The sequence below is a fragment of the Leuciscus leuciscus genome (assembly GCF_965113295.1).
Source record: "Leuciscus leuciscus genome assembly, chromosome: 3".
NCBI classification, from domain to species: Eukaryota; Metazoa; Chordata; class Actinopteri; order Cypriniformes; family Leuciscidae; genus Leuciscus; species Leuciscus leuciscus.
In genome coordinates this window covers 47,225,199-47,249,538 of record NC_138727.1, presented here as the reverse complement: position 1 = coordinate 47,249,538, position 24,340 = coordinate 47,225,199, and the positions used below count along the sequence as shown (strand labels likewise).

Genomic DNA, 24,340 nt, shown 5'->3' with positions numbered 1-24,340 from the left:
CTAACGTTGGTTATATACAACACCTAATCTGGTATCATACGCTACTAACATAGTTACAACCATAGCTTTTGCATTATATTTGATTACTGAATTTAATGGCGTGACACTGTAACAGTGTTAAGTTACTGAATATTTTTTTCTAAAATGGTGAAGTTATTCATTTTGTTATATATAATTTATATTATGTAATTTTTTATTTAATAATTTTGGCCACCATTGTGTTTATAATATTATAAACAAAATGGTGGCCAAAATTATTAAAACACTTGACAGATCTAAAGTTATTCAGCTTTTTTTGCCTCAATAACATGATTTAAGTTCATAATGTTCATGAAACATGCAGCACAAATGGCGCAAGCCATTGAAAAAAATTTTCATAGTTCAGCACTGTGCATTCCGCGTCCTGTCTGAAATGGCCATTAAGAAATGTGCCCTGGAACGTAAAGTGCAATGTGAGTGCAGGCCAGCGGGGGAGTGGAGAGGGGGGACAATTGTGCTGTGGCATGGTACAAAGCAAATGTGTCTAGTGTGAGTACACCTTTAATGTTACAAAATATTTGTACTTTATTTTTTTTTAAAGAAAGAAATTTTAAAAGTTGTGTTGTGAGTGTTTGTAATGTTGAGGCAGTGATGGTAAATGTAAAATTTTATTTTTTGGCTACCATTATGTGTCTCATTTTTAAATTGTATTTGCTGATACTTGTAGACACGCAGGATGAACCTTTTATAAATTTCACACAATTGTTTTTGTCTTAATTAGTAGCAATTAAAATGTGATATTGTTATTGTACAATAGTTTAGTAAAGGAGTAAATGTTTTATAGATACAATGTTGGTTGTTTTTACCAATGAAAATAGTATCTACAAAGCAACAGTGGAACTGTTGTGCATCTCTGTGGAACATACTGTGGTGATTCATTTGTAAATGACTTCCGGCCCAACACTTCCAGCAATCCGCCATTTTTATTTCTCGCTGCAATTTTTGAGTCCAAGCTAAAGGATGCAGAAGTTACGAAAGGGTAAGTTAAAATGTTCGGTTGTTGGATGTAGTAACCCACACGCTTCATTACACCGTCTAATGTAGATGAACTGCAGCGCTTGTGAACAGGGCGCATGTTTAACTGAAAGAACGAGCAGAGAGAGAGACACGGTCGCGCGCGCGCGCACTCTCTGTGTAATGAAGCGTGTAAACAAGACTTCACCGTCTCCAAACTAGGCGCTGTCTTGCTCTCCCTCGCACTTATTAATCAAAATAAATCGACACGGTGGTAAAAGGTCGGAAGACCAAAGTTTCATGTGTAAATACAGTAACACACACCATTGCGATACATACATCATATGAAGACGTTGTTCTGCAGGTTCGTCGTCTTCATTTTCATCTCGCTCCGGTGTTACAATATATTCGGTTCCTGAAATATTTGGTTCCAATGGGTGGCGCCATCATGAATATTCACGAGACCATAGCGTGGGCGGGGCGACAAATACAAGCGAGTGGAACAGAAATTATTAGCGTGATTATCAGTATAGTAATGTTATAATTCTTATGTAATCTTTTTGTAAACAAGTGAACACAAAAACACACTGGTGTAGAAGGCATTGGTATACCAAACAATTAAGGAAAGGTATATTTATAAATACATATTTGAATAATATAGTAAATATTTTATTAGTCCTGCTGTATTAATTTTGTCCTTGATCCCATGTTTTTCTCTTGTCTAACATTCTTGTTTTTACAGATGAATATGAATAAAACGTCATTTTAAGACACTGTATCTTACTATAAAAGTAATTTTGAGTTAATGAATGAATGCTTTAAAAAAACCTCAATTTTTACACAGAAATATGTTGAGGCAGATGTTTTTGTTTATCAATTTTAAACAGTCTAGAGATTGTATTTACAGGGTTCTTGCAGGTTTCAGTAAGTCAAATTTAAAACCTTAAGACATTTTAAGACCATAAAGATTGAAATTTAAGACCTACCAAATAAATATTCAAATCAAAGAATTCATTTTATTTCAATGAATTCAGTAATTGAAAAAGCATTAATTTAATTTACAGATAAATCACATTAGTAACCTTCCACACCCAACAACGTGTGTCAGAGAAAAGAACAGAATCAGATATAAAAAAATGTTATAGAAAATTGTACTTTGCATACTATACTGTAAAAGACACATAATTAATTGATTTTAGTTGATCATAGTTGATCATAACTAAAGATGAAATGGCATGAACATTTAATTTCATGATTATAGTGACAAAAATGATCATGGTTATCACAGAATCCTGTTCAAAAAGTATTAATATACACAATGAAATCAATTAATGAAGTTTTATGTCGAAAACCAGCAAATAACAAATAAATTTAGCATCAATATGCACTTTTTGTTTACACAAACATTAAAATAATACCATTAAAAATGAACATTTTTAAAATGTCTTGCATACTAACATGTACAAGTTAAAATAAAGGTTTGACAAAAGTTTTATAAAAAGATAAACCTCACATATTTCAGACTTTAAATTATTTTTTATAAAAAGAATGAGTCAAAAAAGATAAATTACTGACATTTACAATGCACTTTAGCTTATCTTTTATTATTACTAGTAAAATTCGGTCCGATTTCCCCGTGGCGTCTGTCGTTGCTATGCAACCATGCACTGCGCTCTCCACAATGACAGAGCAGTTTTAGTGGCTAATGGATTTCCACCACCGAAAAACGCTTGCTGTAGCTCTGCTAGAAGATTTATTTACGGAGAAGAGAAAAACACCCGTAGTGTTTGGGTGCACCCCCATCCTTCCTGTTGACTGAGCTTTCAGACAGCGCCTGGAAAAAAGGAGTGCGTCGCTTCAATTATGAGCGCTTACCGTAAGCACGCCTACATTTGAACAAACTTGAGCGCGCAAAAGACGCGATATGTGAACGTGTCGTTGCCTCTCCGCGAGCGACTTGTTGGAGAACCCTGCACTAGAGCTCCGCTTTGTAGGCTACGACTCGATACTTTTTTGCTACTTTGTAATAACTTTCTGCAGCCAGCGTTTCTGGAAATGAACGAGGGTAAACCCTTTTAAGACCTGACTAAATGAAATTTAAGACCGCGGATGAAAATCTGGCTGTTTTTAAGACGTTTTAAGGCCTTAAATTTAAAGTTTAGAATTTTTGACTTTTTAAGACCCTGTATTTAGGATAGGTAGATAACTTTATGCATATTGTTTTATATTATAAAAATTATATATATTATATTCTTTAAATGAGAATACTTTTTAATTATATGTCCTACCTGAGAAACTTATTTTCTGACCACTATTTCTGTGCAATTTACTATTGTACACAGCTTTGGCCAATAAATAATTGGTTCAGTAGTTTGTGAAGCATTCAACTTCCATAACTTCACAATGAGAGGTGAGTTAAGTAACATTTAGTGATTTCTCTGTCTCTTCATGATCAAAACATACTACTTTTAGATGAGGTCTTATACTATATTAGGCGATACAGTGAGGTTTTTATTTGCCCTAGATGCAAACACCCTTAATTTTGTACTCCCATGCATGATATCAATGAAAGAAAATTTTTAATTTGTCAGTGCCAAATAAAAAACAAAATTAAATGAATCAATTTGCTAGAGTTTTGTCTCTGTTTTACCTTTGGAATGGTACATTCAAAACTACAAATTGCACAAACTGAGTATAACATTACTTTAGTTGGACCTTGCTATGTATACATCAATACAATTGAAATAATGATCACTTACTTTGACCAACGTTCTTAAGCATTGCTAGAGAAAACAACTGTTAAAGCAAATGAAGCTTAACATTTATGATAACCTTTGACAGTTGTGTATCAAAAAGATTTTCAGTTGAGTGTAATAATAATTCATTATTACATTTATATAGCGCTTTTCTCGGCACTCAAAGCGCTTTATATGAAAGGGGGGATCTCCTCAACCACCACCAATGTGCAGCATCCACTTGGATGATGCGACGGCAGCCATATTGCGCCAGAACGCCCACCACACACCAGCTTACTGGTGGAGAGGAGACAGTGATGAAGCCAATCAGTATATGGGGATGATTAGGAGGCCATGATGGACAGAGGCCAAGGGGCAAATTTGGCCAGGATGCCGGGGTTACACCCCTACTCTTTTTCGAAGGACATCCTGGGATTTTTAATGACCACAGAGAGTCAGGACCTCGGTTTAACGTCTCATCCGAAGGACGGTGCTCTTTTGACAGTATAGTGTCCCCATCACTATACTGGGGTGTTAGGACCCACACAGACCACAGGGTGAGCACCCCCTACTGGCCTCACTAACACCTCTTCCAGCAGCAACCTGGTTTTTCTCAGGAGGTCTCCCATCCAGGTACTAACCAGGCTCAGCCCTGCTTAGCTTCAGTGAGCAACCAGTCTTGGGCTACAGGGTGATATGGCTGCTGGCCAAACGTTCTTAAGCATTGCTAGAGAAAACAACTGTTAAAGCAAATGAAGCTTAACATTTATGATAACCTTTGACAGTTGTGTATCAAAAAGATTTTCAGTTGAGTGTAAAGCAACATTCAAAGCATGCAACAACATGCAACTCCAAGTAGCCTATGTTGTCTTGAGCTATCATCCTATAATATAAAAGCTATGTCAATAATAGCCTACAGACAACTTTGGGAGACAGAATCAAAACACAAGAATATATTTGTAAATATTTATTTAAACATGCAATAATAGACATTTAAAAAGCTTAATCTCAGTCATTCGTGAGAAACGAACAGTTAGGAGTAGTTTAGGACAAAACGCGATCTGAGGCGCTCACGCTAATAATTTCTGTTCCACTCGCTTGTATTTGTCGCCCCGCCGACGCTATGGTCTCGTGAATATTCATGGTAGCTCCACCCATTGGAACCAAATATTTCAGGAACCGAATATATTGTAACAACGGCTCCGACTCTGGCTCGAACATGTAAGGCTGGATGGACAAGTCTTCCGTTGTTGACATTTTGTTAATAACGTGTGAATAAAAGGTTTCTGTGCCGCTAGATAATCGTATCTCTGCTTTCAAACTACAAAAATGGCCGAACGGGGTGGAGTTGAACCGAGTGTCGCCTCTGCAACGCCTCTGCAACGACAAATGTATGATTTATATGTAAAAAGGAACGATTTAAAAGCATGATATGTCTCCTTTAAATGTTTTTTTCTGTTGTGTGAAACAAAACATGTATGTTTATGTAATAGATATTGTTGTTTTTTTGTGTGTGTTTGTGTGCATAATAAAGACTTTTTGTCTTGTTTCAGGTTGCTGCTGTCAAGGTGAAAGCGGTTCATGTCGGTTCTGCAAGTGAAACCATTAAAATCAGGGGAGTACCAGTGGAAATGCAAACTTGCTACATTGCTGATCACACAGATCGAATCAAGCTGCATTTGTGGGAGACCCAAGTGGCTCCGGAGCGTTGGTGATTGGTAAATCATATGAGATTACAAATCTCTCTACTAGGGAGTTTGCTGGTGACTTATATGTGACAACCACTCGGTCTACACACATGAAAGATTTGAAGAATCATCTACAGGAAAAGGGACTGGGCGACTTGCTTTTGGATGCGCAGAATGTTGAGGAGTATTTACTGGAAATGGGGATGTGTTCATTCAAGATGCAGAAGAGTGTTGTGATTGCAGTTAGCAAGGTGAAGAATGATGGAAAGGCTGAAGCTGAAGGTGATCCTGAAGGTGAAGATTTGCTTGGAGAAGGTCAGGAAGGTGAGATGGAAAGTTGGTTTGACGTGTCTGCTGAAATAGAAAGTGAGGTATTGTTGGCTGAGACTGTGCTTCTGAAGCTAAGAGATTGTTGGACAAACCTGTATCAAATGAAGCGGACAATTTTCCAGATAAACCTGCCAACTGAAAGTGCGAAGCACTAAAACAGGGAGTGAGCATGTTGGTTTATTAATGTTTATGGAATCCTTTACTTAAACGGACGAATTGCTGCCTTTCTTTTAGGGTCCCCAGTTGAACATTTAAAGAACTTTTATTTATTTTTATCAACAATTTAAGGGGAGTGGGGACATTATTTGCAAAGTTTGTTTAGAACGTGTTGATCTATAACTTGGTTAATTTAATAAATATGCTGCCATTATTGATATTTTAGTTTCAAAATTGTTATAAACATTTATTTTTATTTCTATAGTAAATTTTTCATGTACAATTTGTGTTCAGATTTGTTTTGAAAACTTTTGAAGATACTTTATTTAAAGCCCAATATATTATTTAACGTTTTTTTTTTTTTTAAGGTGTTCTTTTATTAAATTGTGGGCATTGTTATTTTATCCTAGTGCATTTTATAACATTTAATTGTTCCAATAAAAGTTGAAGTATGAGGTGTAATATTTTGGGGGGATTAACTTTAGAATTGGTTATGTTTCTTTCTCTCTTTTTTTATCTGGGGTATTTATACATTTTGCAGTAGTTAATGTTTAGAAAATTGAGGACATGATTATGTTGTAGTTTCTGTTTATGAAATTCTTCAGGCAAGTTGGAACTAAAGTCTGCAAGACAATGTTATTCCTGGACTGACTTTAGACATTCCTGTATTGGAGCAGCTGTCAGCAGAGGTTTACTGTTTCAAGAAAGAGGAATCTGTTTAATAATTTGCATTGCACTGTAGTTGTACTACATCATATGTATTACCATAAAGGATCCATCAGTTATCTTTGTTATTGCTAAAATCGGGTCAATGACAGAATATGCTTTTTCCACAATAAGAAGTTATTTAATTTAATGTGAAAATTAAATTATATCTCAGTAGTTTACAATTCTTATCCAAGAATAAAAAGCCAAATACATGACAAGCCTGAGCTTTGGCCATTCCTTATTAAAAAAATATTTTATAAGTCTATATATAACTATCGAGATTTTAAATAACTAGAGATGGAACTTTTTTGTACACCACACAAACCACTGAAATCGGTTGATAAATGTAAATTTTTGGGGGTTTTTATCCAGAAAAACCGCAGCTCACCTGTTTACTTGCATTTGATTACAGCGCAGTCTTGCCCTCCGCAAAATGGCGGACGCGTTGACGTATCGCAGCAACGTTCCAAAGCGGCCAATAGGGCGTCTATGTATTTATTATGTCTATGTTTCCCAACCCTGCTCCTGAAGAACCCCCAACACTGCACATTTTCTTTGTCTCCCTAATCAAACACACCTGATTTCTTCTTCTTTCATTTTTTGGCGCATTGCATTCTCAGTGCATACCGCCACCTACCTTTGCTGTTATGCAGTCATGATTTCTTATGATCAGTTTTTCCTTTTTCATTCTCACTTGCCTCTTCCTCACATATCAATCAAAATGATATTAATCCTTTCACTTAATCCTGTATTATATATGTATTCTATTAACATTCTGTATCCTACTCTATCTCTATTAAAATCATACCCTAACAAATATGCCAGATCCGTATTAACCTTCCCTCTTTCATTTAAATATGATATCAACTTCTTCCTTTCCTCATCATACCTTTTACAATCATATATCACATGCTCCACTGTTTCTTTCTCCCCACAATTCTCATATAAACCAGTCTCATGAACTCCAATTATAAAGAGTGATGCGTTCAGCCTTGAGTGTCCAAGTCTCATCCGAGTCATTATAACCTCTTCTTTCCTATTTCTACCATTTCTACATTTCTTACTTACCATTTAAAAAAAAAAATGTTTAGGCTAAATAAGTTACGAAGTTGATGTCTGCCATTTTGTGTTAGTCTGGGGGGAACGCCTAGTAGCTTGTTGAGGACACGTGGCCATGATATTATTTTAGCTAACGACATCCTCTGTTGGTTCTGGCTTACTTAATGCCCTAGGAAAGATTAGATATGGAGCCTCTAAATTTAGGGAAAAAAACAAATGAAACAAATTTAACTATTGTTATTAATACAGAGCTATAAACCGAAATTTTCAAAACATTTTTAATTTATTGAATAAATGTTGTTATTTCAGGCCAAATACAATAAGAATTTCAACAAAAATAAAAATGGTGTTTGGGTTAATGCTAATTTCACTTCAAAACTTAGTATTATTTGATGATATTACATTGACATTATTAATTAATTGACTAATTTAATGAATCTAGAGTTAGCAACATTATGTCAGTGGACGAATTTCATGGGTGTCACTTTGTTGTAAAAAGGGCAGCAACAAATCTTACAGACTCATTCAATAGACCTTTCACTAAGCCACGCCCGAAAACCGCCGCAGGCCAATCGTGGCTTAGCAACCGTAACTAGGCGTGGGAGGTTTGGCAAGCTTTCGAGCGAGGGAAACATGCCGAAGCGTTGTGTGTATGGATTTTATGGAATTTTTTTCCCTTCCCGAAACCTAAAACCCAAGGGGAGAAATACCGGGCGTGGATCAAGCAGTGTGGGAGGCCCCATTCAAAACTAAATGTCGACAGGATTAACCAAAACACCTACGTTTGCTCCACGACGTGTGAGCAGTAGCCTGGCGCACTAATAATATAAGCGGGAGAATGTTATCATTGCTAAGTGGTCAGGCTAATGTCTTGTGTTTATTCCACAAGATTTATAGATAAGCTGTTTGATTTATAATTATCAGATTATTTTCAAATTTCCCTTACCCTGCTGTGCATTAACATGGCTGTTCCTGTGTGTTTCCCATTTTGAATGGTCAGTGTATGAGGCGGCTGCTGCTTGCGCTGGGACCTATAGGCTTTAGCTTCAATTTTTATTAAATTAGTCTCTAATCGGTTGCATATTATGTCGTGGATATATTCCTTAGAATGCATACTGCAGTCCCTTTCGTCTTGCTCACTCAGATATTTCACCTGTTCGCCAAAAATTACTAATTATCTCCTTGGGAATGTCTGACACCGGTGCATGTAATAGACGTGCCAGGCGCGAAAGCTTGTCAGGCGTAGCAACAGTAACTAAGGAGGGCGGGGCTTAGCGAAGGGTCAATTGCTCAAATGAACTTGTGAAATATTTCATTTCATAACCTTATTGTCCATCTTTGCCAACCATAATGTCATATTCTGTAGGTCAGTGGATAAATACATAATTAACTGATGACGTGTAACCAGATCTAGTGGCAAATTGGCAAGTTTTGAGTTTGAGGAGTCCCTTATATACCTTTTTATAAAAAAACAAAAAATCAAACTTGCAACAGTATGTCAGTACATGTACATCAGGAACGAGGACCAAATTTGTTTACTGTAATCCACGTATGTATCCACCTTATTATCAATGCAGAAGTAAGCTATTTTACGTGAATATGCAAGACTTCCAATTCATTTGCTGCCAGGATCCGCCACTAGACAGCCTCATGAATTTTAAATTCATTAAGATGTTTTAAGTTTAAAAATATCGCTGCATGTGATTTAAAGACATAAATTAATCAAATATGGCAGTTTTAAGTAAAATAACTTTTGTTCTGTCACTTGTCGTCAGCTATTTAATGCAAGGCTTTGTCATTTATTTTGCAGGTTTTCCGCATAAGAAGTGCATGCAGTGCCGCTTCTGCAAGTCTTCATCACATCACCAAGACATCCTTTTCAAGCTCTACAGAACTTGCCATTGGTCATTAATGCATCTTCCTTTCCCTGTTTACACCCAGAATGTGTTTGTATTTCAAAAGAATTAGGGATTTAAAAACACATCTGTGGAGGGTACATCCAAAGACTGGCATTAAGGAGAATGCCACATTTTCTTGTGACAACTGTGATTTATAGGACATCTGCTCTCAATCAACATTTCTTCACCATTTAAGGACATCATGAGCTTGAAGTACCTCTTGTGAGAATACTAAAATTCAGATGAAATTACACTAAACACTGAGTGAAGTAACCCTGAAGTACTTCCCGTTTTTCCTTTTTTCTGTGTGAACTTTGCAGTCTTTCAAATATTTGTAAATGTTTTAGATGTTCAATGTTTAAACTGTAAAGATGCAGTTTAATGAGCTCAAAGTACCTTTTGTGAGAATACAAAAATTCATGTTCAACCCTCTCCAGTTACTTGCATTTTATGGAGTTTTTGCACTTTAGCAAATATTTGTATATGTTTAATGTTTAAACTGATATGCTGCAGTTTCATGAACTCAAAGTACCTAAATACTCAAATTGAAGTGAAATTTCTCTAAACAGTGGGTGAGGACACTCCCCAGTTACTCCTTCCATTTTATGGTATTTGTTGATGTTTTTGCAGATAAATGATGTTTTTAAAATAATTGTGATTTTTATTAATGTAAGGTGCAATTCATCAGCTTTGTGAATCTTATCAGAATCCTGAATTTAAATGCATGATTTTTAAGGTCTACTGTGCAGAATGTACTTTCAATGTCACAATACTGTTGTAGATTTAATAAAATGTATTAAATAAACTATTATATTATTAAATAAACTGTGGCAGAATGGCTTGAGTGTTTAATATATAATGATGTAATACTTTTTTTTCTTTTCTTTTTTTTGGGGGGGGGGGGGCAACGGGGAATAAACAATACAGTAAAGTTTCTTTACTAATATAAATTTACCAATATACATTTTTTGTTTAGGTAAAACAAAACAAAAAAGAATTTTACTACAATGTAAAATATAATTGGGCCAATAACACGGTTTGGTAAACTTATTTTTTTAATAAACGTATTATTTCTCATTGAGCCAATGTTAACAGACTATTGCAACAATTTATAACATTACATTTACAGAATTTCACTTGGGCCAATTGAAAAATTTAGATGTGACCAGTCACTAGAACATTTTGAGTTGAGGAGGTTAGAATTTTTTTACAGTGTGATGGTGAGACAAAAAAACCCCACTATGAAACTGAAATTGCAGTTAAGAAGATTTTGGACAAGACCAAACCTTTCTTAAAGAGTTTATGTACTTCATACACTTCTGTGCATTTATTGATTTATTACTGTGTTAATTTTGGTTTTGGTATTGGCCATTGCATTTTCTAACACAAAGCAGGTGTTCATGCCCTGAGGAAAGCAGGAGGAAACTGTGACAGGAAATACTGGTTTGTTGCGAAACGCTTCCCCGCCTTTCTCTGTCATTATGCACAGTCGTAATGTTTAGGTAATAATCTGTAAGATCTTCAGACCTCTCAGTTGTGATGCTTCTCCTCCCCCTCTTGCTTTTCCTCCACACACTCTCTTTTTAGCGCATGCATGAGTCAGCAAAGCACTGGCTTCATGCTGGAGATTCATGGCCAGGGGTAAAGAGTTGCTGGGACATCATGTGTGAAAGATGATCCAAGGCTGGTGACTGAAGGCGAGGCAGAGAAGCAGAGAAGGAGGAGGTAAATAATGGCTTTATATGTTACTTTACTGTGTTTGAGCAAATGTGGAAGAATGTCTTAAACTGTGTGTGTGTGTGTGTGTGTGTGTGTGTGCGTGTGTGTATCCCCTGCAGCTAGATTAAGACTGTCCTTGCTAAATGTGTGTCAACGCGCATGTCCTGTCACACCTCAATGTATGTGTCCAAAGGTCTCTGATGCCTTGTGTAACTCCACTCAGTAAGAAGATTATAGTGAATTTGAAAGCATTAGGAAGAGGCAGTGAAACAGCTTACTTCTGTCTTAAAAATAACGGTAGGAGGTTTTCCTTTCGTTTCTGCAGCTTTTGCTTTGATATGTTGCATGTTGTTGTAGAACGTGAGACAGATTGTAATGAGCTTCAATAAATGTACATTGTTTAACAGAGCAACAGAATATTTCATTCTGAAGGGAAACAGCTAAACTCCATTAATGAACTAATATCGTTCCCAACTGTTCTTAAAGGTACACACACATGGATAAACGTTGGCGTAAAAAATAAAGTTAACTAATAGGTGGCCAGTAACTTTATTAGGAACAAAAAAACATTACAGTTTAGACGGAATTCTAGGAAAGATTCTTGCTGATTGAAGTAATGTGATCAAAGACATGCAAACTTTCTACTAAAGAAAGCAGAGACTTGCACGTCTTCTGTCTCCATTTATCAGATAAGTTTATCTAGAATGCGTAAAGTTTTTCCCTCCAGAACTCCATGTGGAATTTTTTTCGGATTCATCCATAAAAGGGAACATTTTCCATAAACACTTCCACGACTACGCGGTGTTATTTTGGTATAACTTATATACTATTATAGTTAATTAGTTATCATTTTTTGTAGTTTACATTACATTTTTTGTTGTTGTAAGTTTGTTGTCTTTTTGTCATTTTGATTATTTCTTTCATATATTGTCTCTAATAATTTTCATTTCATTCGAGTTATTTTAATACTTCAAGTTAAACTAAACCAAAATAAGAAATGTCGCCTTGGCAACTTTCTGAAATAAAATAAGTATTTTTTATATCTTATTTTATTTCAGTTAAGCATTTATTTTGATTCAAGTAACACATTCTTTATGGCTTTAGTTATAGTTGTAGTTAACAATTATAACACTGCCCCTACACGTTTATTAACATTAACCCGGTTTTTCTGAATTTTCAGTTAATAATTGTTTACGACTTTTTTTTTTGTTCTGATTAACAGTGCAATTTTCAGTATTCTGTTGTGCCAGCCATGCAAAATAGTCAATGTGTGACTTTGTCATGCTTTCTCTTCCCCAAAGAGAGCCCTCAGTTGACCTCTGTTGTGGGATTATAAATTATGGTTTTGTATATTAACTCAAAAGCAGTTTTACAAATTATCTACAGCTACAAATGTGACCCTGGATCACAAAACCAGTCACAAGTCGCACGGGTATATTTGTGGCAATAGCCAACAATACATTATATGGGTCAAAATTAAAAAAAAATCTTTTATGCCAAAAATCATTAGGATATTAAGTAAAAATCATGTTCCCTGAAGATATTTTGTAAATTTCCTACCGTAAATATATAAAACATTTATTTTTGTGAGTGAATGCAGCACAATCGCGAACACCAATGGACAACTTTAAAGGTGATTTTCTCAATGGTTCGATTTTTTTCCACCCTCAGATTCCAGATTTTCAAATAGTTGTATCTCGGCCAAACATTGTCCTATCCTAACAAACAATACATCAATGGAAAGCTTATATATTCAGCTTTCATGTGATGTATAAATCTCAATTTAACAAAATTTACCCATTTGACTGGTTTTGTCGTCCAGGGTCACAAAATGACATCATATTGTCAGTTTGAATCAAAATAGATATATGGACTGCATTTGTGGCACAGACGGTTTTGTCTCCTTTTGTTTGTAAAAACAAAGAACAGGTAGGTTTAAAGTTATGCACTTACAATGGAAGTCAAATTACTATATTTGTGTTAGCCATCGAACTCAACCTGTAATGGCCACGCCCTCTTTCTCACCCACTGCAGGAGATTATTTGCAAAATGCAAAAAAAAAAAAAAAAAAAAAAAATTGCCTAATAAAATGAGTCTAGAACAGTGAGGTATTGTAAATGCAATATGAAAGGGCTCATGATTTAATAATTCTTCAAGAAAACACATATTGCGGTGGCATTTGAAAACTCACAAGAAGAATGATTTTACTTTTGTGTTGTAGATGGCATCGTTGTTCCTGCCAGCACTGGGTCGCATGGCCGTATGCGGTGGGACTCATGGCAATGAGCTGTCAGGTGTGTATCTGGTGCAGGAGATGGAGAGACAGCGGAAAGAGAAGGGAGACGGTGTGTGGCCGATTCCTGTGACAACTGTGCTGTCAAACCCACGGGCTGTGGAAGAGTGCAGAAGATATATTGACACGGATATGAATCGCTGCTTCAGCACAGCCACGCTCAGGTGAGATGAGGCACTGCAGCACAGACTGTTCAGTTTAATGAAAAGTAGGTTAATCTCATCTCAGTCTTTCTAGTCGAAAATAATTACAAAATGAAATTATAATTTGCTAAATAAGTTTTTTAAATGTTATTTTAAGATTCATTTCAAGGATATAAAATATTACCCAGAGCACTCTGCTTTAGCCTTAATGTAACTAGAAAGACTATTAATACAGTATAATATATAATTTAAAATAAAATTAAGAAATACATCTTCATTCCTTCCCATACCCACTAACATTTCCCTTAGTTTCAGATAACGTAAGCTAGCCGAACTGAGCCAAAGCTTCTGGCCTGGTTGCAAAGTAGTTGTAGAGTTTTTGACTGCATCAATAATAATGTATACGATGGGCTATATATTACATGTTCTAGCCTAAAAATGTTAGACGAGCTTTCTTCCAATTTACCTTCTCCATCACGACGTGTGTTCGCGCGATGTTGTTGGTTACCTAGTAACGAACGTACGGTGGCCGAGAATGTTCCGTCAACTTCCGTGTGTTCGCGCATCTAATGCAATCTGGCCGAGATACGTGCTGGCGGCAGGAAACTTCACTTTGTGTGCCTGCGCCTACAACGTTATATATAAAGCTTGCAGGACAACTTGGTTGGCATTGCCTTTTCAGCGTGAGAAATACACGGTGTGGCGTGTGAGCGTGTGAACTGGTTGAATTGCGTGTGTCTCACGGCCAATGCGTGAGACTTGAGAACCCTGCCATAGACTGTAAAAAAGTACTACTCGCACTCCTTTCATTGTCACGACGATGAGTTTGTTTGTTGTCACCTATGGTTGTCACAGCCGTTGGGACATTTTCAAGATAATTATTTTCTACCAATCAGCGCGGTTGTCAGGCAGAACTTCAAGCATGACCAATCAAATTAAAGAAAGAGCGAATAATTTAAATACATAGCTCTTAACCTTTACAAGTTAATTAAACATGCCTGTTTGAGTTATGAAAATATGATATTCAATACATTTCCAAGTAATGTTATGATAACATTAAGGTTTACACAGTAGGCCTATTGCAAAGCAAGTAAATAGGCTATATTGCATGATGCAAATATGTTACTATGTAAATCTGTACTCTGTTTCTTGAAGTTCACCTATAACAGACAGCAGCCCATATGAAGTCCGACACGCTCAGGAACTGAACAATCTGCTGGGATTGAAAGGATCTGCAGATGCAATAGACATGATCTGTGACCTCCATAACACCACGTCTAACATGGGCCTCACGCTCATCCATTACGCAACCAGTGACTGGGCGACCATGCACATCTGCAAATACTTACAGGCAAGAGCATCACAACACAAGTGTGCTTCAATAAACTCCATTCTGTAAACCAGGTCAGTTGATCTCAGCTGGTGGGTTGTTGTTGTGACAGGAAATTGGGTCACATGTGTGGTCAGACAGACAGCGGGGGGGAAACAATGAGAAATGCAAACTAACTATATAATAATGCATAGCAAAAAAAGTAATTGTAAATGTAAAATCTGTGTCCTGAAGTAAAACCAGTTAAGAACCACAGACCTGGATTTTTTTTTATTTGCCATTTTAAATGTGTGTACACTTCCATGAGTAGAATAGGTTTTGTTTTGTGTCTGTGCATGTGTGTTTTGATGTTGTGTGTTGTCATTTACACATTTAAGACTAAGATAACCAAAGTGCCTGTGAGAGTTCTGGTAATGGATGTCCCGATTAGTGATGCATATTCCTTGGAGTCTGTCTCCAAGCATGGCTTTTGTAAGTGATGGTGATTATCTCCTTTGAGTACTCATACACAAATGTACGCTCAGATGACAAGAATCATGACCTGTGTTTCTGTAGCAATAGAAGTCGGGCCGCAGCCGCATGGAGTCGTCAGGGCTGACATCTATTTGATTATGAAAGAGGCCGTCGACTTGACAATAGACTGGATCCACAAGTTCAACTCAGGTACTGTAAAAACAAATGTGGCTTACTTGTGTATTTTCTGCTATACTATTTAGTAAGTGTGTTTTATTTTGCTTTCAGGAACGGTATTTGAAGGCGGGGATATGGAAGCCTTCAAGTTTATCAAAAGTATTGATTATCCCAGAGATCCCGAGACTCGGCATCTCACCGCTGCCGTTCATCCTCAGTTACAGGTGTATATATAATATATAGAAAGATATATACAAACATGCTTTGTAATTTACAGAATGTCACAATGCAAATAATCTTAATGGGCTAAAAAACATAATTATCTTTAGACAAAATATGATATATTTTCTTTTGATTTGGGATAAAACATGTTTGAGTAACAACCAAAAATCTTAATTGTTTTTTTCATGATCTTTTTGTCTAGGACAGGGACTTCTGTCTCCTCAAGCGGGGTGACCCTTTGTTTTTGTCATTTTCTGGAGAAACTGTGAAGTATGAAGAAGAAGGGTCCCTTCATCCTTTCTTTATCAATGAGTGTGCCTACTATGAAAAGGGAATCGCTTTTCACTTGGCAAAAAAGTTGACGCTGACGATTCCAACGGTGCAAGTGAAGAAAGACATTAAACTCTGAATGATTACCAAACCATCTAACATCAATCAGATGATTTCACAAGACAGAATGTCACTGAAATGATTAAAAAAATTCAGTCACTTATAACTCAGGTATACACTAGGTAATTTTGTACAATGTAAAATTTATATGACAATCAATAGCTCATTTTGATCTACAGCTAAAATCATGAGCAACAATATTTTGGATGAAAAGATATTTATTGTGACCAGCAAAATGTTCATTTAACAGGAATGCTTACAAAACTGTATAAAAAAGGCAAAACCGTCTGGAGTATTTGCGACACCGTCATGATGATGATGTCACATTAGGCTGTGAAGTGTGAGGTATCCTCTTGACTGTATTGCTCATATGCTGCTGCTCTCACCTGATTTCTTTGAGAAAATCAAGCCTCTCACAGGCTTGGAATAAAAAGACAAAACAAACAGCACAATCACTTGAACAGAACATGATTTCAAAATATTACAACACAATAAACCACGTGGCACAACGAAATCAACTGGAGGTGGATGCACACTGGGATTTTTACCATCGGTATTCGCTTGTATCGTTTTACAATATGATCCTAGTGAAATCTTGGGTACATTTTACAGCCGACCGCAAGACATCAACAGTCTTTTACATCCAATTGTGCATGATATACAAAAACTAATATAAACCACAAAAAGGATATAAACCACAGCTGAGATGGTTTTAAATGGCTACCTGAACCATCACAAAACATAATTGGATTCTAAACAAAGTTACCAAACAAGTGTAATATTCATAATGTAATACATTCTCAAAGAGAGACTAAATGGTAAACCGTTTAACCAATGTAAAGCACAAGAAACAAGGCAATAAATAAGCACAACAAATGTTCAGGAAAACACAAAAGGCTCGAGTGGTTATGACAGATGCAAACATTCAGTCTTTTAGGCCAAGGCAAAAACCCTAGTGCATCTTGGGATTGCAAAGCGCTAAAATGCGCTAGGAGTAGCTACAAAACAGGTGGAATAAAAACACAGAGATGTTTTTTAAAACACAAAGAGGAAACGAAACTAACATGTAAATAAGTTTAGTCAACAGGTAAAATGTGACCAAATAAATGGTGAAGCCCTGAAGAACTACTGGAGTGTCACTGATTATTATAGATGCTTTTGAGTCTGACTGGCTGTGGTAGGGGTTTAGTCTCTCATCTCAAACAGCAAAGATGTTAACAGAGTGGTTAAAAAGGCAGTTATATAGTAGGAAGATCCTTCAAGAGATGCAAGTATTCACAGGGGAGTGCTAAGAGTGGACGGCGCTAGTTAAACCTAACTTTGGGTGGTGTGTTCAGACTGTTTCCTTCATAACTTCTTCAAATAACAGCTACTAGGTCAGTGTTAAAAGCAGCTGCTGAAGCTGTGTGTTTTCTGTGAGCGCAGACAATCGCTTCGGCAACTCTACAGTCAGTCCTCTGTTGCCTAGGCAACCCTGTAGGCTGTCATTCGAGTGTAGTGTTGGCGGTGACTCCTCGCAGCCCATATGAAGAGCGCAGCAGCCATGATCTGCAGTGGAGACGAGATCAGGGCCAAAAACAAGGACCAGCCCGGAGAGTAGTCCATACCCTCGGGAAGCTCGGATATTTCATGTAGCAGATGCACGCCCGCGAGGAAACAGCATACGGTGGCCACAGTACACAGGCCTGGGAGCAAAATATATGTTTAAATGTTATGCTTTCTTTGTCGGGGAGCTGTGGAAATAGCTGTGATTATTATTATAAACCCTAATTTATCCATAATGTACAGCTGTCTTACCGGCCAGGAGATGCAGGATCCCTACGAACAGGGTGGGAGTGACACTGCGGCAAAGACAGGCACACACTCCGATCAATGCCGCGAGAAACACCAGTCCAACCGAGACCAGCGGCAACAGGAACTGACACTTCCACAGGTCTGAGGACACACACAACACAAACAAACATCTGAAGGCTTTCAGAACATAATGACAATGCAAATTACAAAACATCCTGCAACTCGCTGCGGCTGGTTGAGACAAATATTCAAGACTGTATATTAAAGACTTTTACAGACAGATAGACAGACAGGCAGAAAGATAGATAGATAGATATAGACAAACAGACTACCATTCAAAGGTTTGGTGGTGGTAAGATTTTTTAGGCTTTTGAGTTCAGTTTCTTATGCTCACCAAGGCTATATTTATTTGATCAAAAATACAGTAATAATGTGAAATAGTATTACAATTTAAAATAACTTTACTTTGTATGGAAATATATTGTAATATGTAATTTATTCCTGTGATCAAAGCTGAATTTTCAGCATCATTACTCCAGTCTTCAGTGTCACATGATCATTTGGCAACATTGTGATGCACAATCATGCTAATAATGATTTATAATAATCATTTGAAATTGAAATTGAATTGATCCTTCAGAAATCATTCCAATATGATTTGATGCTCAAGAAACATTTCTTATTGCTCAATTTAATGCATCCTAGCCGAATAAAACTATTCATTTCTATCTACATATAAACATTTTTTACAGACTCCAAACTTTTAAACAGTAGTGCATATATAAAATTGAATATTAGGTGCATGTACATGTTTGATTTTGAGTTAGGACGTACAGGTACGCAGCAGATCTTCTCCACTGTTAATATTTCCAGGAGATTTGAACTTGGATTCCCACTGCTGGGGCAAAGTAAAGGCCTGACATTTAGTCACCATTATCGGATCTAGAAAAGAAGGATGTGGAGAGCGAGGAGAGAGACAAAGCAAATGTAGTTAGCATCAGTTATTAACCTAATATACAACTAATAATAAATAATGAATACATTAACATAAATTACAAAGTTGAACATCCTCTCCTCACCAGGCTCTTTAAACCAGTGTGAGCTTCGGGGCACCAGAATGCAGCGCCACCAGAGACCCAGCGTGCCATTCAACCGGAACAAAGCGACACTGTAGCTCCTCTCATCCATGTCCTCTCCCTCAAAGTCCTGCCCCAGGATCTGCAGATCTGAGCCATTGTTGACATCGTTGCTGGCCGGCTGACTGTGGTACTGGTACCAGTGCTGTGTTCCCATTGCAACAGAGAGATAGACGGTGGCAAGAAGGCTCAGCACAGAGCCGATGACCAGCGCTGTGGCATAGCGGTTGTCCACCATTGTTTTGATGATGTAATATTTTTAAAAAAACTTTCAGAAAGCCAAAATTAAACTCTTTAGTAGATGAGTGTGAGGAGAACGATCATATGATTTGGTGTTTTACACAAGTTTCTTTTCATCTTCCTGTGATATACATTGCAGAAAGTCAGATCTCATCTTCATGGACATGATCCTTCCTGAGATCTAAAGAAGTGTGTCATCTGAAACAGAGAGGACTGTGTTTATATCACAAAGAAGTCAAACAAAGACATGTTTAATTACAAGGTACAACGTTGATGCACTGAGAGCTATTAAGGAGGAGTACTAAGACATTGAATTTGCTAAGGTTTGCTAAAGACTATCCCAGTTTTGAATCACTTCAAGTAGCTAGATATCCACGACCAAATCTGTTTATAGTGCAGTTTTCTGAGTTATGTATGTGAAATAATCTGTACTTATTGTTGTAGTGTAATCGATTTCAGATAAAAGCCACTAAACTGTTCATAACAGCAAATTAAACTGTGGTTAGTCACTGTACTTGATAGTGACTTCTAATTTGTAAAAGGTATAACAACAAAACTTAACATTTCTAACAACTCGGTACACGCAAGATAGACATTTGTAATATTTTTTTTTTTTATTGTTTGTCATCTTTATTTGTCGTTCCCTCGTATATTATTTACGAGCGCATTAAAGAGCATATTTATTGATAAACCCCTTAAAATGATAGTTATGTCCAATAAAGAAATTAAATAAGAAATTAAAAGAAATAAAGGAAAACAAAAGTTAAACTCTTCATGAAAAAGTGCTCTTTGCCTGGTCGATGTGCTTTAATATTCAAAAAACGAGATAATAAAATAAATCACCAGGTGTTTAAATGCACAACGGGTATATCGTTCGCTATTTAATACAATTTTGACATATTTAACCGACACAATAGCATAATGCTCAATATTTCATACATTAAACTTGCTTGACGTTGACTAGCATGAAAGCTAACAGGCTAATGTGTGTTTTTAGCGACACACTCGAGACTTTGACGAATAAAAAAATAACGTATGTAAATGTTGAGTGTTCTGTAATTCTAATACTAATGAAACTTACTATTTTGAACAACAACACTCGAAAGTTGTTTAAATCAATAAAAGCTGCTTGCGATTGTCACTCACCATATTGAACAAACCCAGCGCACTGATGACGACTCTGTTCCGGTTACGCTTACGAATGCGCGCGCACATCACAAACTCAATGGGATAGTGCACGTCACGAGAATAGCAGCAGAACCTGGGTGAAGATTGTGCAAACTTCATCGCTTTGCATCAAAATGTCTTCACATGCTAGGAAATTGCTGCAAAGAATAATGCACCTGAAAGAACCATTTACTGGTTCATTAAGAAGGTTCAGCTGCAGTGAAAAAGACCTTTGGGACAATAACTGGTGACAAGAAGGACAGAAATGAAGCCACTTCTCTTAGAAAAACACCAGTGACAGACTAAGTACAAGGACTGCTGCTGAACCTTCCTTTCGACTGTTTGGGACAGCTGGAAAATTGCTTGTCCGGAGAAAAAAAAAAGGTGGATGCTGCCGTAAGTCCTGTGTCTAGACCGTCCATGAGTGAGGTTGCATTTAATCCAAGGGAGTAGGTGCTCTCTCACAATTCTTCTGCCCAAAAACACTGCCATGAATACAGAATGGTATCAAAACGTTGGAGATCATACACTGAAATTTTGGATCCGTGGCCAGGCCATTCCCCGGATCTTAATCCGATAGAGAGCGTGTGGTCAATCCTCGAAAGGCATTTGTACAAGCAGAAACCCATAAATTGCAATCAATAAGGAAAGAATGGATTGCCACTAGTCAGCATTTGGCGCTGAAGCTCATATCCAGCATGCCAGAGCAAATTGCAGAGGTTCTCTTTCATCATCTCGTTTCGAGATCCACCTATGGGAAGGGCATCCGTACCTGACCTCTGCAGAAGCATCCAATTGCACCAAGTCTGGCTAGACAGACAGAAGCGCGCAGCCAATGCCAGGTAAGGCCACACCCCCTTACCTAAGGCATATAGCTGTCAGGCGCGCTGCTATTCCTCAGTTGACATTCGCTTCTCGCGATCTCTGCACTGACACAGTTCGGTTGGATTAACGTTACGCTGCTCACTTTCGAGTCTTCAGGAGGACATATCGCCAGATCAGCCTCCGCCAGACGTGAGTGACAGTCGTTTCTTCAGCCTATCCGCTGTGTTTTTTGCATCCGGAGCCGCCCGCGCTCTCGCTGTCCTTCACCTGCTCCTCCTTACATGGCTGCCCGCCACGGATTTTTCCGAGTTCTTCACCGCTAGCCCACCCATGGCTATGTGACCGTCTAAACAGCCGCTTCTCCGGGGAACAGCCTATCACGACGAGCCTGCCCGGCCGCGTGTGGTGCTCTAATAATCGCCGCTAAGGACCCTCTCGTTCTGCGCTGTTTGCTTGAGCTTAACACGCTCAAGAAGCTTTGGAGAACCCGGAGAATTGCGGTCATTGTAATTGCTGCACATGTAGCTTTTTACTAAGCCGGCTTTTAGTTGCACGACCCAGCGCGCCGTGCTCGGCCTTTCTGACTCGGATGGGGGACACGGTGATGATGACGCACTACCGGGGGACTCCCGGAGCGCCACCTCTCTAAATATTTGAGCTGACATCAGCCCAATCCGCATTCCCTGAAGAGGACATCTTCGCGGGAAAACCTCACTCTCGTTGACGAACCGGCCGGTTCCGGCGACGGGGATGACGCGGTCCTTTTAGCGTTCCCTAGGCTAGCGCTCACGCGGCTTTGCCTCAGTCCATCCTCCTGGAAGTTTGTGAGCGAGCGGCCGTTCGTCTCAATATTGTGTGGCCAGCTCCACAGAGCGCCACCGACCAGGATAGGAATATTTACGACGGGTAAGCGCTGAGACCACCGCCCAGTCTGAGGAAACAACTCTTAAAACTGGAGCGTCCCGCTAGACTGTTAACACGGTCTCACGGGCCTTGATGTGTTACGATTACGTGTTGAGGCTTTCAATTTATGCCTTCCTAGGAAGGCGGCCCCGAACGCAAGCGGCCTGCCTGTTGTTCGACCGTTGGGAGTATCGAGCCCGCGTTCACGGGCCACGAGGACGTTTAGTGGACGTTGTGTGTGTGTACCCCCCCAAGCGGGGCTGTCGTGAGGAAAAGTACGTAGCAGTGTTACCACACTGCACGCACTTGGTTCCCCTCACCCAGTTATTAAAGGCTTCGGCCCCAGTGTTTCCCAACACAAAACACACACATTACTAAACAACACATTTAACAAACGAATCAAATGAATTCGTGCAGATTTATATATCTGCCAACATAGAGAGCCAATCTCTCTGATCCCATGCATGTCGCCCTGAGTCCGTCCACAAGAGGGCTCCATTGCCTCACAAATCAACTAGCTGGGCTCACACAGCTCAGTTGCGGCTGCCCAGCCATGTGTTTTTAGTGGACGTTGTGTGTGGAAGGCTTCGGCCCCTGTGTTCCCCAACACAAAACACACACATAACTAAATAACACTTTAAAACAAACGAATTAAATAAATCCGTCACAGAGAGAGTATCTCTCTCCGGGGATATTATTTTTCTGCCTGCAGTGTGTTTTTAGTGGACGTTGTGTGTGGAAGGCTTCGGCCCCTGTGTTCCCCAACACAAAACACACACATAACTAAATAACACTTTAAAACATACAAATTAAATAAATCCGTTACAGAGAGAATATCTCACTCCGCGGATATTATTTTTCTGCCTGCACTTAAGACTGCCCAGTTCATGTGTTCAGGAGATATGTGTGTTTTCCGCCCACTTTCAGGCCTTGTGAGGGAAAGTTTAGCACAGTGGACACCACACTATGTTCCCCTCACTCTGTCAATAAAGGCTCCGGCCCCAGTGTTTGCCCAACACAAAACACACAAAGTTACGAATCAAATGAATTCGTTTTGGAGAGAAGACCTCTCTCCGCAGAGAAAACTTCTAACTGCAGAGGGAGGAAATCCCTCCGAACCCCTGCATGTCGCCTCTAGTGTGCCCACTAGATGGCGACTTTGCATCACGAATGAACCAGCTGGGCCCATACACCCCCGCTCCGGCCCGAGCGGGGGCGCTCTCGAGTCACAAAGTGGCTTGGCAAGCCATTTCAGCGCCCGAGTGGGTTTTGCGTACCGTAACCTAGGGTTACAGGCTGCAGTTTGCAATAAAACCTCCACTTTTCAACGGCGTTCTCTCTTCTCACACAGAAGAAAATGCCTCACACATTCTGAAAGAGGAAATTTCCTCCCTCCTAAACAAGGGAGCGATTCAGATGGTGCCACCCAATCTTATAAACCATGGTTTTTATTCCTGGTATTTTTATGTTTCCAAAAGGCGTGGTGCCCCCCGCCCTATATGGACCTTCGAATGTTGAACAAACATTTGAGGAAATACAATTTCAGAATGTGACACAAGGCTCTCTCGCCCGTGCCATAAAGCAGAACGACTGGTTCACATCAGTCGATCTGAAAGATGCTTTCTTTCACATAAGTATCTACCCTCCACACAGGAAATATCTTCGTCTCGCCTACCAAGGCATTTGTTACGAATTCACAGTTCTTCCGTTCGGGCAAAATTGAGTCCCCGAACTTTCTGTCTGTGTGCGGAGGCGGGCGTGGCGCCCCTGAGACTATCAGGGCTGAGAATTCTGAATTACATATACGATTGGTTCATCATAGCCAAATCGAAGGAGAAGGTGTCGCTGGACACCGGCCGGGTGCTCGCGCACATCACATCCCTCGTGTTCAAGGTGAATGCGAGCAAAAACAATCTGACTCCCAGTCAGAATGTCTTTTTCCTGGGCTTGGAATTGAACTCAGTCTCCTTGCGAGCGCGTC

General features: G+C 38.6%; 2 protein-coding genes across 2 annotated transcripts; one reads left to right on the top strand and one right to left on the bottom strand.

Moving 5' to 3' along the window:
* Positions 1 to 11,426: 11,426 nt before the first annotated feature.
* Positions 11,427 to 16,746, top strand: LOC309494842 (N-acyl-aromatic-L-amino acid amidohydrolase (carboxylate-forming) B). The gene is made up of 7 exons (XM_082164304.1): positions 11,427 to 11,583; positions 13,508 to 13,743; positions 14,878 to 15,073; positions 15,430 to 15,523; positions 15,608 to 15,715; positions 15,794 to 15,906; positions 16,107 to 16,746. Exons 2-7 carry the CDS (start codon positions 13,508 to 13,510, stop codon positions 16,311 to 16,313), a joined length of 954 nt encoding a protein of 317 aa, XP_082020430.1. The 5' UTR covers positions 11,427 to 11,583; the 3' UTR covers positions 16,314 to 16,746.
* On the bottom strand, positions 16,495 to 20,691 carry cldnd1b (claudin domain containing 1b). The gene is made up of 5 exons (XM_082164301.1): positions 20,611 to 20,691; positions 19,168 to 19,662; positions 18,923 to 19,030; positions 18,092 to 18,229; positions 16,495 to 17,979 (listed from the first exon to the last, which is right to left on the bottom strand). Exons 2-5 carry the CDS (start codon positions 19,460 to 19,462, stop codon positions 17,759 to 17,761), a joined length of 762 nt encoding a protein of 253 aa, XP_082020427.1. The 5' UTR covers positions 19,463 to 19,662; positions 20,611 to 20,691; the 3' UTR covers positions 16,495 to 17,758.
* Between the last annotated feature and the right edge of the window lie 3,649 nt (positions 20,692 to 24,340).

Coding starts and splice junctions, on each gene's coding strand:
- LOC309494842 (XM_082164304.1), top strand. CDS start 13,508: ATGGCATCGTTGTTCCTGCCAGCACTGGGTCGCATGGCCGTATGCGGT. Junction 13,744..14,877: donor TTCAGCACAGCCACGCTCAG/GTGAGATGAGGC, acceptor TGTTTCTTGAAG/TTCACCTATAACAGACAGCA. Junction 15,716..15,793: donor GATCCACAAGTTCAACTCAG/GTACTGTAAAAA, acceptor TTTTGCTTTCAG/GAACGGTATTTGAAGGCGGG.
- cldnd1b (XM_082164301.1), bottom strand. CDS start 19,462: ATGGTGGACAACCGCTATGCCACAGCGCTGGTCATCGGCTCTGTGCTG. Junction 19,031..19,167: donor ACACTGGTTTAAAGAGCCTG/GTGAGGAGAGGA, acceptor CTTCTTTTCTAG/ATCCGATAATGGTGACTAAA. Junction 18,230..18,922: donor AGAAGATCTGCTGCGTACCT/GTACGTCCTAAC, acceptor GTGTGTCCTCAG/ACCTGTGGAAGTGTCAGTTC.